The sequence below is a fragment of the Paramormyrops kingsleyae genome, chromosome 23 (genome assembly GCF_048594095.1).
Source record: "Paramormyrops kingsleyae isolate MSU_618 chromosome 23, PKINGS_0.4, whole genome shotgun sequence".
NCBI classification, from domain to species: Eukaryota; Metazoa; Chordata; class Actinopteri; order Osteoglossiformes; family Mormyridae; genus Paramormyrops; species Paramormyrops kingsleyae.
Window position 1 is genome coordinate 5559638 of NC_132819.1, and position 15840 is coordinate 5575477.

Consider the following 15840-nt stretch of genomic DNA (forward strand, 5'->3'; position numbering starts at 1 on the left):
TATGTAAATCACTCGGTAAATTAATATAAAGTAACGGACTTAACGCACGATATGGTTTCAAGGTTATTCTGCAGCATTGTCTTGTCTAATTTTTCAAATGATGAGGATGCCAGATAATCATAATGATCAACGCAGGGTTTGAAATCCGCTATGAAGAAATCACGGCTTTTCTGCGCCATGATATTTTTTTCCGTCCGTTGGGGGCGCTAGCCGGCTTTGCTTTAGAAAATTGGCTCAGAAAAAAAGAGCATTTTTAAGACCTAACAATTTCCTGATTGAAAACTTTGGAACCACACCTCGGGACTCTGAGGGGGAGCTCCGGCACGCCGGTTGTACACGTAACCGTCAGCAAAGAATCGTAATTATAATTAGGAATAAAAGCCGGCATCTCCGCGCGGCTGGGAGCGGCGCGCGCCGGTCGGTGGCACGCGTTAACCGCGAGGGCGCGGAGCTTGTTACAGTGTTACAGCCCCTCACTGAGTCATCGCTAACTAAGTAACTAATAGCTTTCTCATGGGATCACATTTTCTACGACGGCCGAGAAAGTAGGGCGCCGCGACGGACTACTCGGACGAGGATCAACGGTGAGATTTGCCGAACTCTTACAAGACTAACAATCTGGGTGACGAGTTTAAATAACTAGTACTCGAGCAGTTTGTCAGAGAGTTGAACTTGACTGGTCGTCCTTAGTTACAGCAGTTCTTGGTACGTTCCGGTCCCTAACTTAAAAACGGTTAACCGTCTAATTCTTAAAGCGACTTGACTTTTTTCCACAGTAATTGAGAATAAACGCCTTAATCTGGGGATAGCCTATTTATTACGTGTAACTGAAGGTAATGTTTCCGGTAATAATTTAGCTAGCTAGCTGGTTAGCTATGCGAGGCAGTTGAATTGGTGGGGGATTCATTGAGTTTTCTGCACTTCGGCTCTCCAGCACATGGGCGCCCTTGCTTCGGAGGCTGTTTTGTTTCTCGTTAATCCGATATGGGCACTTTGAGCCTTTCCGGGCCGGTTACTCGGCCACTCCGTTAGCTAAGACTATCGGTTTACGCGTGGGAAAGTTTAGCAGGGGCCCCTGGGCTTTCTAGTCACTCTGACTGTTATAACGTGGCGTTTATTGAAGCGATGTGTTGAAGACACCGTGTTCTCACATCTCAGAGGAAACAGACCGTGCAGATGCACCGCTTTAGGTCCTCTTCTAAATGGAATGTAATATTTATCGACCCCTACTTATTGTAGCCTACGACTTGAAGCTGAAGTATAAACGAGTTTTTTCCCTCTTCGAAACTAGTTTCTTTTTAAAATTCCTAAAAAGATCTATAGAACTACCCAAGAAACACTCTTTCAATTTATCTGTGTGTGTGTGTTTTTCCCCCCAGTGCAGGTTGCTTGTTAAGGGGCTCATGTGATTAAATCATGGGACTGTGGTCTGAACTTGTCTTCACCTCTTTTCTCGTCGCAGTTCGCTTTTTCTGTCTCTGCTCCATCACTTCCCAGGCTGTCTAGCTAGAACTTGATTGCACTGTGTGGGAGTTTTGGGGGTTTCTGTTCTTTACAACTTCAGATCTTGCACTGAATTAGCAACCTGTGTAAATGTCACCAAGTTGTGTGGTTAAGAGGCTTTTATGGGGGGTGTTAGATCCTTGCGTGTTAAGCTCAGGTAAGCTCTCAGGCTGCTTGCGTGGGAAGTCCAGAAGATGCACTGACCCGTGGTCTTCCACTGGAAGACTAATCAGGGCATGTGTCAAATGGCCTTGATGTCATGATTGGCATGTGAGGTCTTGCGATTGACTTGTAGGAGGCCTGTGGTCTGTGTTGAGGTAAGGAATATGATTCTGAAAGCAAAGAAACACTTCCGCCATTCCCAAACCTGGCTGAAGTGAATAGAAATGACGTTTAGTTGCTGCTGATGGTGATGATGCTCATGATGTATGTGAGTTTGGCAGGGTGTGACCTCTGGGGAAACTCTATTTAGCGTCTGTGGTACATCGTCGATCGTCAGACCTAATGGTGTTTTGAGTAAGCGGCACGATGGATGATTCTGTGCACCGGTCGTGTAGTGGACTAAACACTGGGAGGCTTGTTTTTAGCTAATTTTTTGAACCGTTAACCGCTTCGATCCTCCTGAATGTACTCGTTGTTTGTGATTTCAGCGTAGAGCCGACTATTTGTGTTGTGACCAGGCGCGTGCAGTCAGCCTGAGATGGCAGAGCTTCAGAAATAGAATTAGCATGATTTCACTTTTCCTTTTTTTTTTTTTTCCTGGTGCCTCATTCGGGCCAAACGGTCAGGAGAGAGAACTCCGTGAAAGGATAGCGCTGTTCTCGGAGCCGGTCCGGGGAGCAGCGCATGCGGCTTGCAAGGCGGATAAACGGTTCGAAAGCCCGTGGCCCATGAAAAGCCCTCATTGTCGTCGTCCTCTGAGAGGATCCGATTCTTCCCCACCCACCCATGCCCGACTTCAACCTTTACAGGCCCTTTTTGAGTAGATGGTGCTTTTACAAAAAAAAAAAATGCAGTGTTTTGCCATGGATCTTATACAGTTGGTAAATTCTGGGGGGGGGCTAGGTGTGTTTTTGGGTTTTTACCTACTAAATAAGTGTGCACTAAGGAATCAGTAAGACTGTCAAATTTGTATTGGGAGGCTTTGCGATTTGTCTAGGCCTTCCATCTCATATGATCTGTTGTCATAAATATTGATGGGTCACTGAGTTAACACTGTTCTGTGTGGGCAGCTTTCCATTGTACTATTGTTCCTTTGTTTGACATAAGCGGTGACTTCCTATTTAAAGATGGTTTTAATATCGCAGTCACTATGTAGCAGTATAGGATTTAAGGAGGTTAGTACTTAAATGTTCAGTGTTGCATGACGATGTTGGCTTTCTCGAGGTATGTCTGTGTTCAGTTGCAGGTCACCTTGTCTCGGCTGATCTGAATCCTGCGGTTGTTCCTTTGTACTGTTGATGGGGAATTACCCAGAGATGCTGTAATGTCTTGTTTCCCATGGTTACTGTAGCAGTCTACACTAATTTTGGGTCGGTAAGCAATAGTACAATCGCTTTTGTTCCCTGATGTATATACAATGCAGCCTCCAGATGTATGATTTTAAGTTAGTGTTGCGCCATCATGCAAACATGTTTATTTCTTTTTTTGTAAAATGGGATCGAGTGTGGAGGAACCTTGAGTGGAAATATCACAATATGGGAATATTGTTTAAAAGTCCAATGCATTGACCTTGAAGAAGATAATTGGGCAGTTGATCTTAATGCTGAAGCTAGAAGATATGAGATACTTGTAAAGCATGTAGAATCACTCCATAGATGACCAGTACAGCTCCCTGATGATTTCAGAGGATGACTGTTTTTGTAAGCATGTAAAGCAGGCGCAATTCTGTTTGAGATGCACGTGCTACATTTTCCTTTGGTTGCCTAGGTGATGGTGACTAACCTGAATATCGTTTTGGGGAATTGCACTTGGTGAAATCTGAGTGGGGGGGATCAGTGTGGTGCCCATGCTGGTATCCCAATATAGACGTGTGTGATGACTGTGTTGGGCTGCCCGTGATGAGTGTTTGCGGCTGGCAGCGCCAGTGCGGCTCACCAACACTCGATGGGTGTTGCCACTCCAACAGGAAGCAGCCTGTCAGCAGGGGCTGTTTAGTTCTCTCATTTTAAGCGCCTTCTCAGGAAGACAGATAACAGCCCATGCAGGGAAGTCTGGGCCATGTCAGGGGTTGATAGGGTAGCAGGAAACTGTGCCCCCCGTCACCTTGGTTTAGGAGAATCACCTTCCGTCCGTCTAAAACGAGGGCTCACGACTGGACGCCGTTTTTCCGTCTGTTCTGTAAATACTATGTGTCGATTTCCTGTTTTTCATGGGAATTCTCTTGCATCATGTCCTCTTTTATATATATAATTTTTTTTTTTCACTTACTAAGACGGAATTGTCTGTGTGAGTGTTTCAGCATCGCAAAACATCTGAACGGATGATTATGAAGTTGGCGAGTCTTGGCGTGCCTCAGTTGTACATAGTTTTGAGATATTTGCAAAACGGTTAAGGGTGTGGTGGTTTTGCAGATGTACACATCCTAGTATGGGGTCATATTCAGCTCTGTATGCAGGGTGTGTGTGTGTGTGTGTGTGTGTGTGTGTGTGTGTGTGTGTGTGTGTGTGTGTGTGTGTGTGTGTGTGTGTGTGTGTGTGTGTTCGTGGTACTTGGATTTCCTCCCATGATACTTAACCATACCACTTGCATTCCCAGTGAAAAGCCAAATGCTGATGGGGGACTGGAGGCTTGGACAACCACCTTAGACGGGTTATCCTCAGAGCATTGTCGGTTACTCCAGTTCTTCAACTTTAAGTTGATTGTGGGAATCTCAGTAAGGCATTACTGAATATTACCGTATTAGACTCTTCATCGGTTTTTCTTTATGCAGACACTGGGAGGTTGCTGAGTAACAGCGGCCAGAGGTTCATGCCATCTCTGAACGTTGAGACGATCTTATCTCACCGTGGCCCCTGGAGATTGAGGAGGCAAATCAGAGGAAATTGTTTTGGGACATGGAAGTGGGTCTGGGATCTTGTGCTTACAGACTGTGGTTTTCATCAGGCTCTTCGTTCTCCACCATTTGGGCTGTCATGCGTTTCTAAAGCACTGACATCCTGACGTCGGCGGTGACACGTGGTTTTCAGGCAAGGAAGCGAATTGCGTCATTCGTAGAATAGGTGATATTTTTGGTTCACTTCTTGTGTCTCCCTCATAATGACTGGTATGAGGCAGTACTTTTGTCCGGCTGACTCTTCATTCTCCTTCCTCCGCATACCTAGCAATGCCGTCTCATACATCTCATACATCAGCAAAGTTTCCCTTGTAGCAGTCAGCCTTAAAACCAACTTTTCTCCCCTCTCCTGCGCACATTCGGCTCCCGTCACACCGCAACATCTGCTTTTGCTGTCTCGCATCATCATCCTGTCTGATTAACCCCCCCCCCCCCCACTGCGGTCACTTTAAGAGGGTTTTTCTCTTGTCTCCAGGGAGACCTGTGTGCCAGCTGCTGGAATGTCAGGGAAGCTTCTGCTGTTAGCGTCTGTCTTGGTGGGGCATGCTGGAAATAGCCTGCTTGTGATTTTGCTAAACAAACATTCTCACAATTAAAGCCCCCACCAGGCTATTACAAAATCTCTTCCAAAGAAGAATAACTGCCCTTTTTAACTGAAATCGGTTGGATGGCCCAGCTAGCAGGAGAAGGAGGGTAACCTAACAAAATGGCTTCTCTTTCTGGTAATGTCTGTGGGAGTTCGTTCCTTGTGAGAATGATTTAAACTATCAGTTTTCATCGTGCCACGGTCATTCCAAACCTTGTCATTAACAGTCTGCCTCTTTGCTAAGTGCAGTTCAGTTACCCCTGTTCGTCGTGGGGGGTTTGGCTTTTTTAGGTAATGTGTAATCAATTTACATCAGAGCTGCTTTCCAGGGGGCTGCTCATCAGGAAGTAATGGTTTACTGGCCGTCATGAGAAAAGGGGAAAAACATGCAGTGACCGGGCCGTGGGTCTGCTGAGCTGTTCAGTATGATTGCAGTGTGGGGGTTTCATTGAATTTTGTTTCATTTGAAGTGAGCCTGTTTTTGGTTGCTTCACAGACCCCTCCACCCCATTTGGCAGGTGCCAAGCGGCTAAGCCGTAGATACCTCTGCTATACGCCCGCCAGGGGTCACACAGACATTCACTATTTCACCGCACCCAGCGGCGTCCCAGGAGGCCATGCAAAGCAAACAAGGCCTGTGTACACACTGCTCCAAAAGGCTTCCTCCCACATGTACTTTCAGTTCTCTGATTCGTGTTTTTTCCCCTTTCATGTTTTGGTCTTCGAGTGCCAGAGTGCACAGAGATGCCGGTATATTAAGGGGTCGAGGGACGGCCCTTGGTGACTGAGGCAGCACGCCGTCCAGCCCCTAGTCCCTCATTTGCACATTCTGTTCTCATCTAAGATGGTTTTAACTTACAACATCACTGATTGATCTGCTGGTACCCCCCCCCCCCCCTCCTAAACGAAAGCGAAACAAAAGCCCATTCCTGCCACCTCCACGATAAACCGGCAAACTGAGCAGGTCACTTCTTGGCCGGCGTGGTAGGCAAGGCTGGTGACCAGCTGCCCCACTGAAGATCAGCTAGCCACTGTTTGAGCTTACAGCCCCTGTCTTGTGTTGCTGGTCTGATTTGCCTTAAACTGCTTTCTACAAAAATGTGAATTTAGAAAGAATGGATATTTCAAGGTAATTGTGTATGTGTTGGGAATATGTTTGTGTGGCTCTAGGCGACTGCTGAAGCTTCACACGATTATCTGGATTGTTAGAAGGCATCCTCAGGATTCCCATTTGTCTTGACAGGTCTGACCTGAGGTATCCGGTTACGCCCACGCCAGCTTTGGACCTCTGAGGTGACAGCAGCTGCCACTCACAGGGACGGGGGGGTTTTTGGCTCAGGGGAGTGACCGAGCAGTCGAGGGACGGCCCTGGATGCACCGGGACTGAGGCAGCACGCCGTCCGCCATATCATCGTCATCCCATAGGGCGGCAGCAGGGAGCCGCAAGCCCCCGGTGGAGGAGGCTGGACATGAGCGAGTTTTGGCACAAGATGGGCTGCTGTGTGGTGGCCAAGCCCCCTCCGGTGAGCCTGGAACCTTCTTCTGGCTATTCTTGTTTCTGAGTCCCCAAAATGGCATGTGCGTGTCCGCCACTGTCTAATAAAAGGGTGGCTTTCTCACAGACTCGCCCTATTGTCTCTACAGCAGGTCCCATTAATAAGGGTCTAGCAGATTAATGGAGTCTGGTCCTCAAGCGGATGTTCACATACAGGAAAGGGGACCAGATCAGTCCAGATTTAACACTAATTGCTGTTAGGAATTTCATGTAACCAAGAATCTGCATGCTTAGTGTATTAACAGCCCATTTAGGGAGTTCAGTTATAAAAGCTTGTAGTTCTGTCATGCACGCTAATGTCATTCTGGTTTTTATAGTGTGATGTTTTGTACTTCAGCACTGATTCTGGGCTCGTCCAGGGTATCGCCATGTCACTCTGCCTTTTCTCGCACAGCCTGTCCTGGGGAACAGTCCTCCTGTAGCCCAAGCTGCCTCCCAGTGAACCACAATGTGTACCCTTGGCCCCCCAACACCAGCCAGCAGGGGATGTTGAGGGAACTTGTCCCCCCCCCTTGCCACAGCAGGCCTGCCCCCTCTACCTGTGCTCCCTCCCCCAGGGGTGGGCAGCCAGCTGGTCAACAATGAGCAGGGTTCGGGATACAGGAAGTTGGCCAGCCCCCCCCCCCCCCCGAAGCCCATCCTCTTATTTTTAGTCCTGTTTGTTCCATTGTGCATGACACAGGAGGCTGAGCTCAGGCTGCCCCTAGTTATCAAGCGCACACACACGCACACTTCCCAGCACATGTGCAGTCTGTTTGGATATGCTCAGAAAGGTGTCTGTGATGCTCCTTTGACCTTGAGGGTCCCTTGTCCTCGTGGCAGTGCTGTCACACCCCATATAAGGTGCCAAGGCTTTGTTCGCACAGGTCATCGTCACCAGATGCTATTACCGACCGACTCTCCTTACCTGGCACCCAAAACTGCTCTTTCAGGCACAGTCAGCTAGGCTCTCATCAGGTATCATGTAAGATTCAGCTGCCTGTATCTTATGCTGTATGTTTAGCTGAAGGCCTCACGGTTTGGTCACCTGCACGATGACCTTGTCCTCAGCGTCTCTGGCTGTGTGTGTCAGTGGGTTAGGCACTAGGCTTGGGCGGTATCCAAATTTTGATACCGTCAAACCATCTCCCTATTTTACCTCGGTATACAGTATTACCGTGAATAATAAAAAAAATTGTGACGTAAAGCTCAGACAGCGTCACCAAACTGTTGGCTTGTGCCTAAACCGTTCAGAAACTGAATATCAAACACTAATACTGAAACAATAACAAAATAACATGCAGAACAATATTAACAACTTTTATTAGCAACAAATAGCAGTTTATAAAAAAGTGCAAATACAACAGTCAAACAGAATTAAATTAACATAAACATCCAGAACAGTTTTCGTGCAGAGACGCGCACACAAGTCAAATTAAATCACACCGCCTGAACAACTTTTAATAACAAAGAGCAGCTTATAAAAAAGTGCAAATAGACCCACAACAGTCAACCAGAGTTGAATTAACATAAACATATCCATATTATAAAAAGTATTGCAAAGCAATAGTCCTAAACAAAAACTTCTTTCCAGTCTTATTCCAAATTTTTGTTTTTAACGTAAACCAAATAAAAATACCTGAATCAATTAAATAAATCCGTATTTACCGCCTCTCCCATCTCGTTCGGTCGAAACCTGAAATATTGCCAAACTGCAGAAGTTGTGTTCTTTTCCGAGACCAGGTCACTTGGTGCGCGACTCGCCATCTTTCCCCACCTCTCTCTTTCTCCTCCACGCTGTCACGTGATGACAACCACGCATACGCATTTTTAGGCATTAAATAAATTGTATTTAATATTTAATCCTTGTCTCCTATATAAGTGCATTGTTTTTATGACGGTATAACGGTATTGAAACTGATACCGTTGTTATTTTTAGATCCCGCGGTATACCATATTACCGTATTACCGCCCAAGCCTATTAGGCACTGATGTGCCTGTGATAGGAAGGTCATCGGTTCAAATCCCAGGGTCAGCAGAAGGGGTAATTACTCCCTTGGGTTCCTGAGCAAGGCCCCTAACCCCCAAGTTTTATTTTTGTAATAGAAGTGTCTGCTAAGTGAAATGTATATGTAAATAAGCCCCCTTCCCCATGCACTGTGGCACCAATCAGATGCTGCGTGTCCATGCAAGCAGGGAAGGCTGCAGCCGTGTGCTTTCGTCTAATGTTAAATGTTTCCTGTTGGTGTTCGAGCATGCAGATGTAAACACAATCACAAGCATTGATGAAGAATGCCCCCTACCTCTTAAAACTCCTAATTCCCCTCTCTGGACTGCTGCAGCGTAACCTGAAGATGACTGTGTACCTGTGTTTCTTTTATTAGTACTTATTGTATACTGTCAGTTAAACGGGTGTGAACGCTTTCCTCGTTTTCAGAAAAAGAGGAGGAGGAAGATCGACCGCAGCATGATTGGGGAGCCAATGAACTTTGTACACCTGACGCACATCGGCTCTGGGGAGATGACAGAAGGACTGGCCCCGGTAAGCGGAGTCGGACGCTGTCGCGCTGGGTGGGATTCCTAGGGATTCCGGTTCAGATACATATCAATAGTTGAGCCGCAGACCTTAGTGGGTTTTTATAGTGATGGGCAGCCGTGGCCCATGCAGATACGGTGTTAGTGCCAACATGCCCAAGTCATTGACATTTAGGGGGCTGCTTTGCAAGCGTAGCAGGAGACCATACAGTGTCGGGACTGATCTCTGCTCAGAATGCTTTCAGTTACACGTCTTTGTTTGGGATGGAATTCCCCTGGGGGATCGAAGCAGAGCTTGGTTTCAGTGTTTACCTCTCCTGGACCACAATCATGTTTACCTCTCCTGGACCACAATCACTTAGCAGCTAGCATGGTTAGCACTGCAGTTTAACAGTGTAGCTTACAGCACTTCTTTGGGGGAGTTCCTGTGTGTGTGTACCTTCTGTTCCACGTTTTCACATCTATCTATTTAGTTGCTTAGATACCCTTTATCTTATGGATTTCATCCCTGCCCCCGGCCACAACGCTGCATGCCGTTTTAACCTGCAAAACTCTTGCCGTATCTTCTCATAAACAAACAATGGTGAGATGTACAGTGGACTTTTGGCTGAATTCCCCTCCCCCGATGTCTCCCATGGGAATGCACCGGCTCTTTGTTCACCAGCCTATATTTAACCCCGCGCGTGATCTCAGCTCAGTGTCAGTGCTCTGAGAAAAGGCTTCCCTCGAGAGACCTTGGGTCACTTTTTGGCACCCTCCCTCCCCCCATTTTTTTTTTTTTGTTGGTCCTCCTGCCGCCCCCGTTGCTGCCTTGGCCAGGTCCCCCAGTCTGGAGGCTGCTGATGAGGGCCAGGAAGCCTTGCTCTTAAAATAAATGGCCACACTCCCCTCCCCAGGTCCCGTGGGCTCCAGACACAGCCCGAGAGGCGGGGCTTCTCTGTGGCTTCCGCCCAGCTGTGTCTCAGAGCCCCCTTCTCTGTGCCTGTCAGCCAGTTCCCTGCTGAAACAAGCAGCACCCCCCCCCCCCCCCCCCCCACAAAAAGGGATGGGGCAAACCCACAGCATAGCAGCACGGTTACGTAACCGTCTTTGTTCCAGCCCACGTCATGTTACCTGTATCCCTTTCTTTGCCACCTCGCCTCACCTTGCCTCCGCGGGCCGGGCGTGGCCGGTCGAGGCCGCTGTGTGGCTCACTGGGGAACGGGCCAGGTGTGAGCAGGCCGCCCGCACCATCGCCGTGCACCCCACAGTTTATTCAGCATCCAAACACTCTTTGGACTTCAGGTCGAGCCGTGGTCGTGGAAACGGTGGATTGTTTACACCCTCGTGGTGGTGGTCTCACCGCTACTTATGTTGACGTGTGTGGTTTTTTTGCACATTCGTTACGGCTTGTATTTTCATTTTTTAAATTCTATTTATTGTCTTGTCTACTTCTGCCTTGCTCGTATGTATAATTGTATACCTCGTGCTCCCTCAAAAATAGATTCTGATTCTGATTCTGATCCGACGGTACGCCCCCCCCCCCAACCCCCAGTCCTTTATGGGGAGTTCATGGAGCTCCCTGGGAATCCCTGCTGGTCCCATCACATAGGGGGGGAGGGGGGGGGGTGCAGAGGGGCCCGGTCTCCCCTCCCCCACCTGCTGTTTGTGTGTGTATGACAGCTGTGCGGAGCGTCTGAGACAGGAGGCTAGACATCTTCCTCCTGTGTGTGTGTGTGGGGGGGGGGGGGGTTCTTAGCAGGATGTGTCCTTTTAACACATCAGTCCCTTCCCCCTTCCTCACAGGAGTATAGGATCTGAAACAAAGGGTGGCACAGCTGAGCTCAGGGGGAGAGTTTGGTAACAGCCTGAGCTGTCACCGACGCCCGCGTTACGAAACTCCTCATTTCAAGACTTTTGATCTCACGGTGCATCAGACTGCCGGAGAGAACATGGTTAGGCTTGCGACAGCTACTAATGAAAGGCCAGCGTGATACAATCACACCCCCACCCCCCAACAGCAGAAAGCCACACTACCCATAATATCCTTGTAAGAAGCGGATGACACACTGTTCCCTCACTGGCTTAAGCACTGATTTGTTTCTCTCTCTCTCTCTCTCTCTCTCTAGTCTGGCCCTATTCAGGAGCAGATGAGGTCAAAGGGACGCAGTGCCAATGGGCGGGGTGGCTTCCTATAGCCTCTAAGCCCCCTCCAGCTTTACAGGTACGCATAACTTTAGTGGGTGTGCCCCACTACAAAGAGACGGAACCTTCTGGCAAGGGCAGGGAGCACAGAGAGGCCTTAACAGAAACGGTCCTGAAGCCAGACACCTTCAGTTTTGTGGCAGTTCCGGGTTTGTTTCGCGTATTTGTCTAATGAGCTACATTGTCTGGCTTCGTTAATTAATAACTAATTTATATGCAATAAATTTTGTTTGACAGAGCACTCCACATGGTTTTCTACTTAAACATTAATTCGGCAGTCTTTTCCTCTCTCCGTTTTTTAGGAGAAGTTGCCGATTGCAGATGATTTCTCTGACCCTGCCTGCCCACAGTCGTGCTGGGATCCAACCCAGCACTTAGCAACCTGGAAGATCCCGGCTCCCATCCACTCTGCTGTGATTCAGTTTGCTAGATGTCCCAAAAATAGTGGACCTCAGACATGGCATTAAGCCTCTTACACCTATATTTTTAGAGGATGACTTTTTTTTTTTTTTTTTTAAGTATTGTGTAAAATGTTTTCTATAGTAGTTCACAACTGAGTGTGCGTGTTATGATTGAGATACACGGTCAGAGTTTCTGATTTTAAAGCCTTGTTTGGGGTGTAGACAGTGTGACAGGTTGAGTATTCTCCCCTCTAGCAAATGGATAGATGGCTGTTTGCGATGTGCAATCTTACCCGAGTGAGTGTGTGTGTTTGTATGTAACATGTTTCAGCACATTTCTTTTTATTGCCACCTTAAAATTTGTGGCTCCAGTGCAGATTTTCTGCCTTAGTGTTGTGTCTGGTGGCTCTCAATTTTAGCTCTTTTTAAACCTGTTCAGCTTTGCAAATTTTGAAAGTGTGGATTTTCAGAATACTGTAGAATTAGATCATTGGTCGTTGGTTGTCACAATGATGACACAACCCAAAGTGTTATTGCCAAGGAGTCTTTTATGTACAGTTTAGCGTTCATGGCCACGCATCATCACTGCTGACTCTGAAGGCACGCTGGCACTCCTTCCTGTCCGCTGGTGCTCACCTGAAAGCACATGGATGCTTAAACCATCGGGCACCTGAGCTGCCTGTTCGAATGAAAACCTGCCCCCTGCTTCTTCCGGGCAGGTTTGATGAAAGGCTGCTCAGCTCAGAGCCTTAACGAGGCCGTCTGGGATTTCACCTTGGAGCAACATCCAGATCTAGTGTAAAAACGTGCCGCCCTTAAGCACTCAATCTGCATTCCACCATCAGGGTCTTACACCCTCTCTAGTGGCCAAACCTGGGACTGGACTCCTGTCACCTACACTACCCCCGGACCAAACGAACACCCTGGAAATGGAGTCTGGTAGCACAGCGGTCTGTGTTGTGGGCGTTTTGGTGTCGGGCTGACCCAGTTCTATACCAAACCCTGCAGTGGAGCTGAGATTAAATGTGACTTTCACATTTCCTGGAAAGGACTGAACTTTATGGTTACTCATCGTATTAGGGATTCAGCTTAGATTTTTTTCTTTTTTTTGACTGAAGATTTTAAATGTACTGCAGCCAAACATCGTTTGCGGTTTGCTTCTTTCGTGTTTTCTCCCTCCCCTCTATAGCCGAGTGCTTATTTTATTCCTTTTATTTACATCTGTAGTCCACTTCTGCCCCCCGCTCCCACTGTGAAACAGGCCGTCTCCCAGTGCAACGGTGGTTCATTTTGTCAGTTATTGCCCGATACTGGTCCATTCTGTGAAGGGGGGGCGGGTTTATCAGGCCCGTTAATGTTCGTTATGATAAAAGCAAAAGCACATTAATCCCTCAGTCCATGATTTTGCTCTGGATGCTCCCTCATGGGGGTTATATAGTTTATTTGAAATGACACTGTGCTCATTTTTATTTAAAAAGGGGTGGTTTAAGGGGGTGTCAGTGTTTATGTGGGGGTGGGAAAGGCTCACTGAGGAGTGCAAGTGTGATTTTTTTTTTTTTTTTTTTTTTTTTTAAACGTATACCGGAAGCTTCAGTAGTGTTTTGTGGAAGTCACGCAGCCAGCTCCTGGGGTGGGACATGGGCAGTGCACTTCCTATCAGCTGTGCGTGTGCGGAACAGACCTAAACGCAGGTGCTGACTGGCCAGAAGCCTGTCTGTTAGTGATGTATGTACAATTTCACCCATATACCATCCCATGTGCAATGTACACTGCCTTAGCCAACTTAAAGTGTCATTAAAATTTATATTTCCTAATTTTTTTTTATTCAGCAGTAATAGAACAGATTCTTCATTACTGTGTAATGTGGGCACACTTACATTAATTTAGTTACATTTTCACATGCAAACCTTCACTTAATAGCATGGCTTCCTGCTCACATACACCTGCTTAAGTCTCACTGGAAGTGATAAACTGACCAAGAATGGGCCTGGATTGCAGGAACCCTCCATATATGTCTGATTTGTACAAGAACCAGCAACAGTATTGGAAAAAGTACAGGTAATTCAGCATTGTGGTGATACCAGCCATGTTTACTAGCATGACATCCATCCATCTTCTGTAACTGCTCGTCCTATTCAGGGTCACAGGGGATCTGGAGCCGATCCTGGAGTCTCTGGGTGGAAGGAAGTGAACAAGCCAGGACAGGGTGCCAACCCATCACAGGGCACACACCATGCATGCGCGCGCAGACACACACCATGCATGCGCGCGCAGACACACACCATGCATGCGCGCGCAGACACACACCATGCATGCGCGCGCAGACACACACCATGCATGCGCGCGCAGACACACACCATGCATGCGCGCGCAGACACACACCATGCATGCGCGCGCAGACACACACACACCATGCGCGCGCGCGCACACACACACACACACCATGCACGCACACACACACACCATGCACGCGCGCACACACACACACACCATGCACGCGCGCACACACACACCATGCACGCGCGCACACACACACACACACCATGCACGCGCGCACACACACACACACCATGCACGCACACACACACACCATGCGCACGCGCACACACACACCATGCGCACGCGCACACACACACCATGCGCACGCGCACACACACACCATGCACACCTATGGGGAATTTGGCAACTCCAGTTAACCTCAGCATGTGTTTGGACGGGGGGGAACTGGAGGAAACCCCACAACGACACGAGGAGAATGTACAAAGAGCCACGATGGCAACTCGAACCCTGGTCCCAGAGGCAACAGTGCTAACCACTGTGTCATCATGCCACCTTCCAGCTTGATATTTAAAAAACAAATACAAAAAAGTGACAATACATAAATCAACATCAGCTTTGGCTGACTACATAGCTACAATGAATCACACTAGAATGTTCTAACAACATTTACAAAAACATTGCTATTACAGTAGTGACTCAAATTGAAATCGGCAACTTTGGAAAAACGACCTACTTGTAACAGGTGTTCCTGTTGAATCAGGCATTCAAAGGTATGGTTATATATCAGCATAGTCAAGCGTTAACCAGCTGAAATGGCTTTCTTACGATTACACAGGCAGACTGGGAATGGGGGGACATGGTAAATGGCAGATTTTTAAAAATTGTATAGGAAAAAGTAACACTACAGGAATTAATTTCTTTAGAGACAATCACTGTTAGTTTTCATCCTACTTCTGTCAGTAGATTGGTGTTTGGAAGAAAGTGAGAATAGATATGGAACACTGCTTTTGGACTTGGATTAACAGCTGTTCATCTCCCACTATCTGGCCAGAAAGTTCGTGGACAAACTCACTCCCTTCCCTTAAAGTCTTATGAGTTATTTACAACACTGTTTACTCATCTGCATTTCTATAAGCATCCATCCATACATCTTAAAGGCCTTAAATATTGCCTGGATGGGGGGTGTGAATAATAATAAAACCTTTTAATATGCTTCATTTAAACAAAAACAGGTCGGCCTTTGTGATTAAGAGCAGCAGGTGGATCTGGAGCACACACACACAGCCCTTGGGCTTTCATTGTTCACTTGGATTCAAAACACTTCTCTTTCGTTTATCTAGATTTTAGAGTTTAAAGCTTTAGTTTGAGCTGCAAGGTTAAAAACAAATTTACAACTACAAGTGCAGCGAAATGGAGAAATAAGACCTAGAAAAAAAGCAAACGGCAAATTGTGATTCGATTAATCTGCCAATCATCTACCTTCGAAGCACTGATTCTGCTCGGGCTGTGGAGTGTCAATCAGTTAATTTATCATAAAAAATGACACAAAAGGACGATACTGAAAGTAAAGTCCAAAATGAACTTGACATCTTTCTGTCCTCATTTACGCATAAAGCATACAATAACATCATCACTGATCTTACTTCCTTTATATATCAAAGCCCACTTCCTGAATGCTTGGGTCCTGTGAGATACGGATCATGCTGCCTGACACTCCTCTACAACGCTGTAATCAACACAATGGGGGTGTCAGGTACCCTAT

General features: G+C 47.2%; 1 protein-coding gene across 1 annotated transcript; it reads left to right on the top strand.

Moving 5' to 3' along the window:
• The first annotated feature begins 73 nt into the window (after window positions 1-73).
• LOC111854256 (CDC42 small effector protein 1) lies at window positions 74-13612 on the top strand. The gene is made up of 5 exons (XM_023832041.2): window positions 74-584; window positions 6388-6667; window positions 9116-9220; window positions 11322-11416; window positions 11700-13612. The coding sequence occupies exons 2-4, from the start codon at window positions 6614-6616 to the stop codon at window positions 11388-11390; spliced, it is 228 nt and encodes a 75-aa protein (XP_023687809.1). The 5' UTR covers window positions 74-584; window positions 6388-6613; the 3' UTR covers window positions 11391-11416; window positions 11700-13612.
• The last annotated feature ends 2228 nt before the right edge of the window (window positions 13613-15840 follow it).

Bases quoted from the DNA above. Each gene is read 5' to 3' on its own strand.
- LOC111854256 (XM_023832041.2), top strand. From the start codon at position 6,614: ATGAGCGAGTTTTGGCACAAGATGGGCTGCTGTGTGGTGGCCAAGCCC. The intron at 6,668-9,115 runs GTGAGCCTGGAA...CCTCGTTTTCAG, and splicing joins TGGTGGCCAAGCCCCCTCCG to AAAAAGAGGAGGAGGAAGAT. The intron at 9,221-11,321 runs GTAAGCGGAGTC...CTCTCTCTCTAG, and splicing joins TGACAGAAGGACTGGCCCCG to TCTGGCCCTATTCAGGAGCA.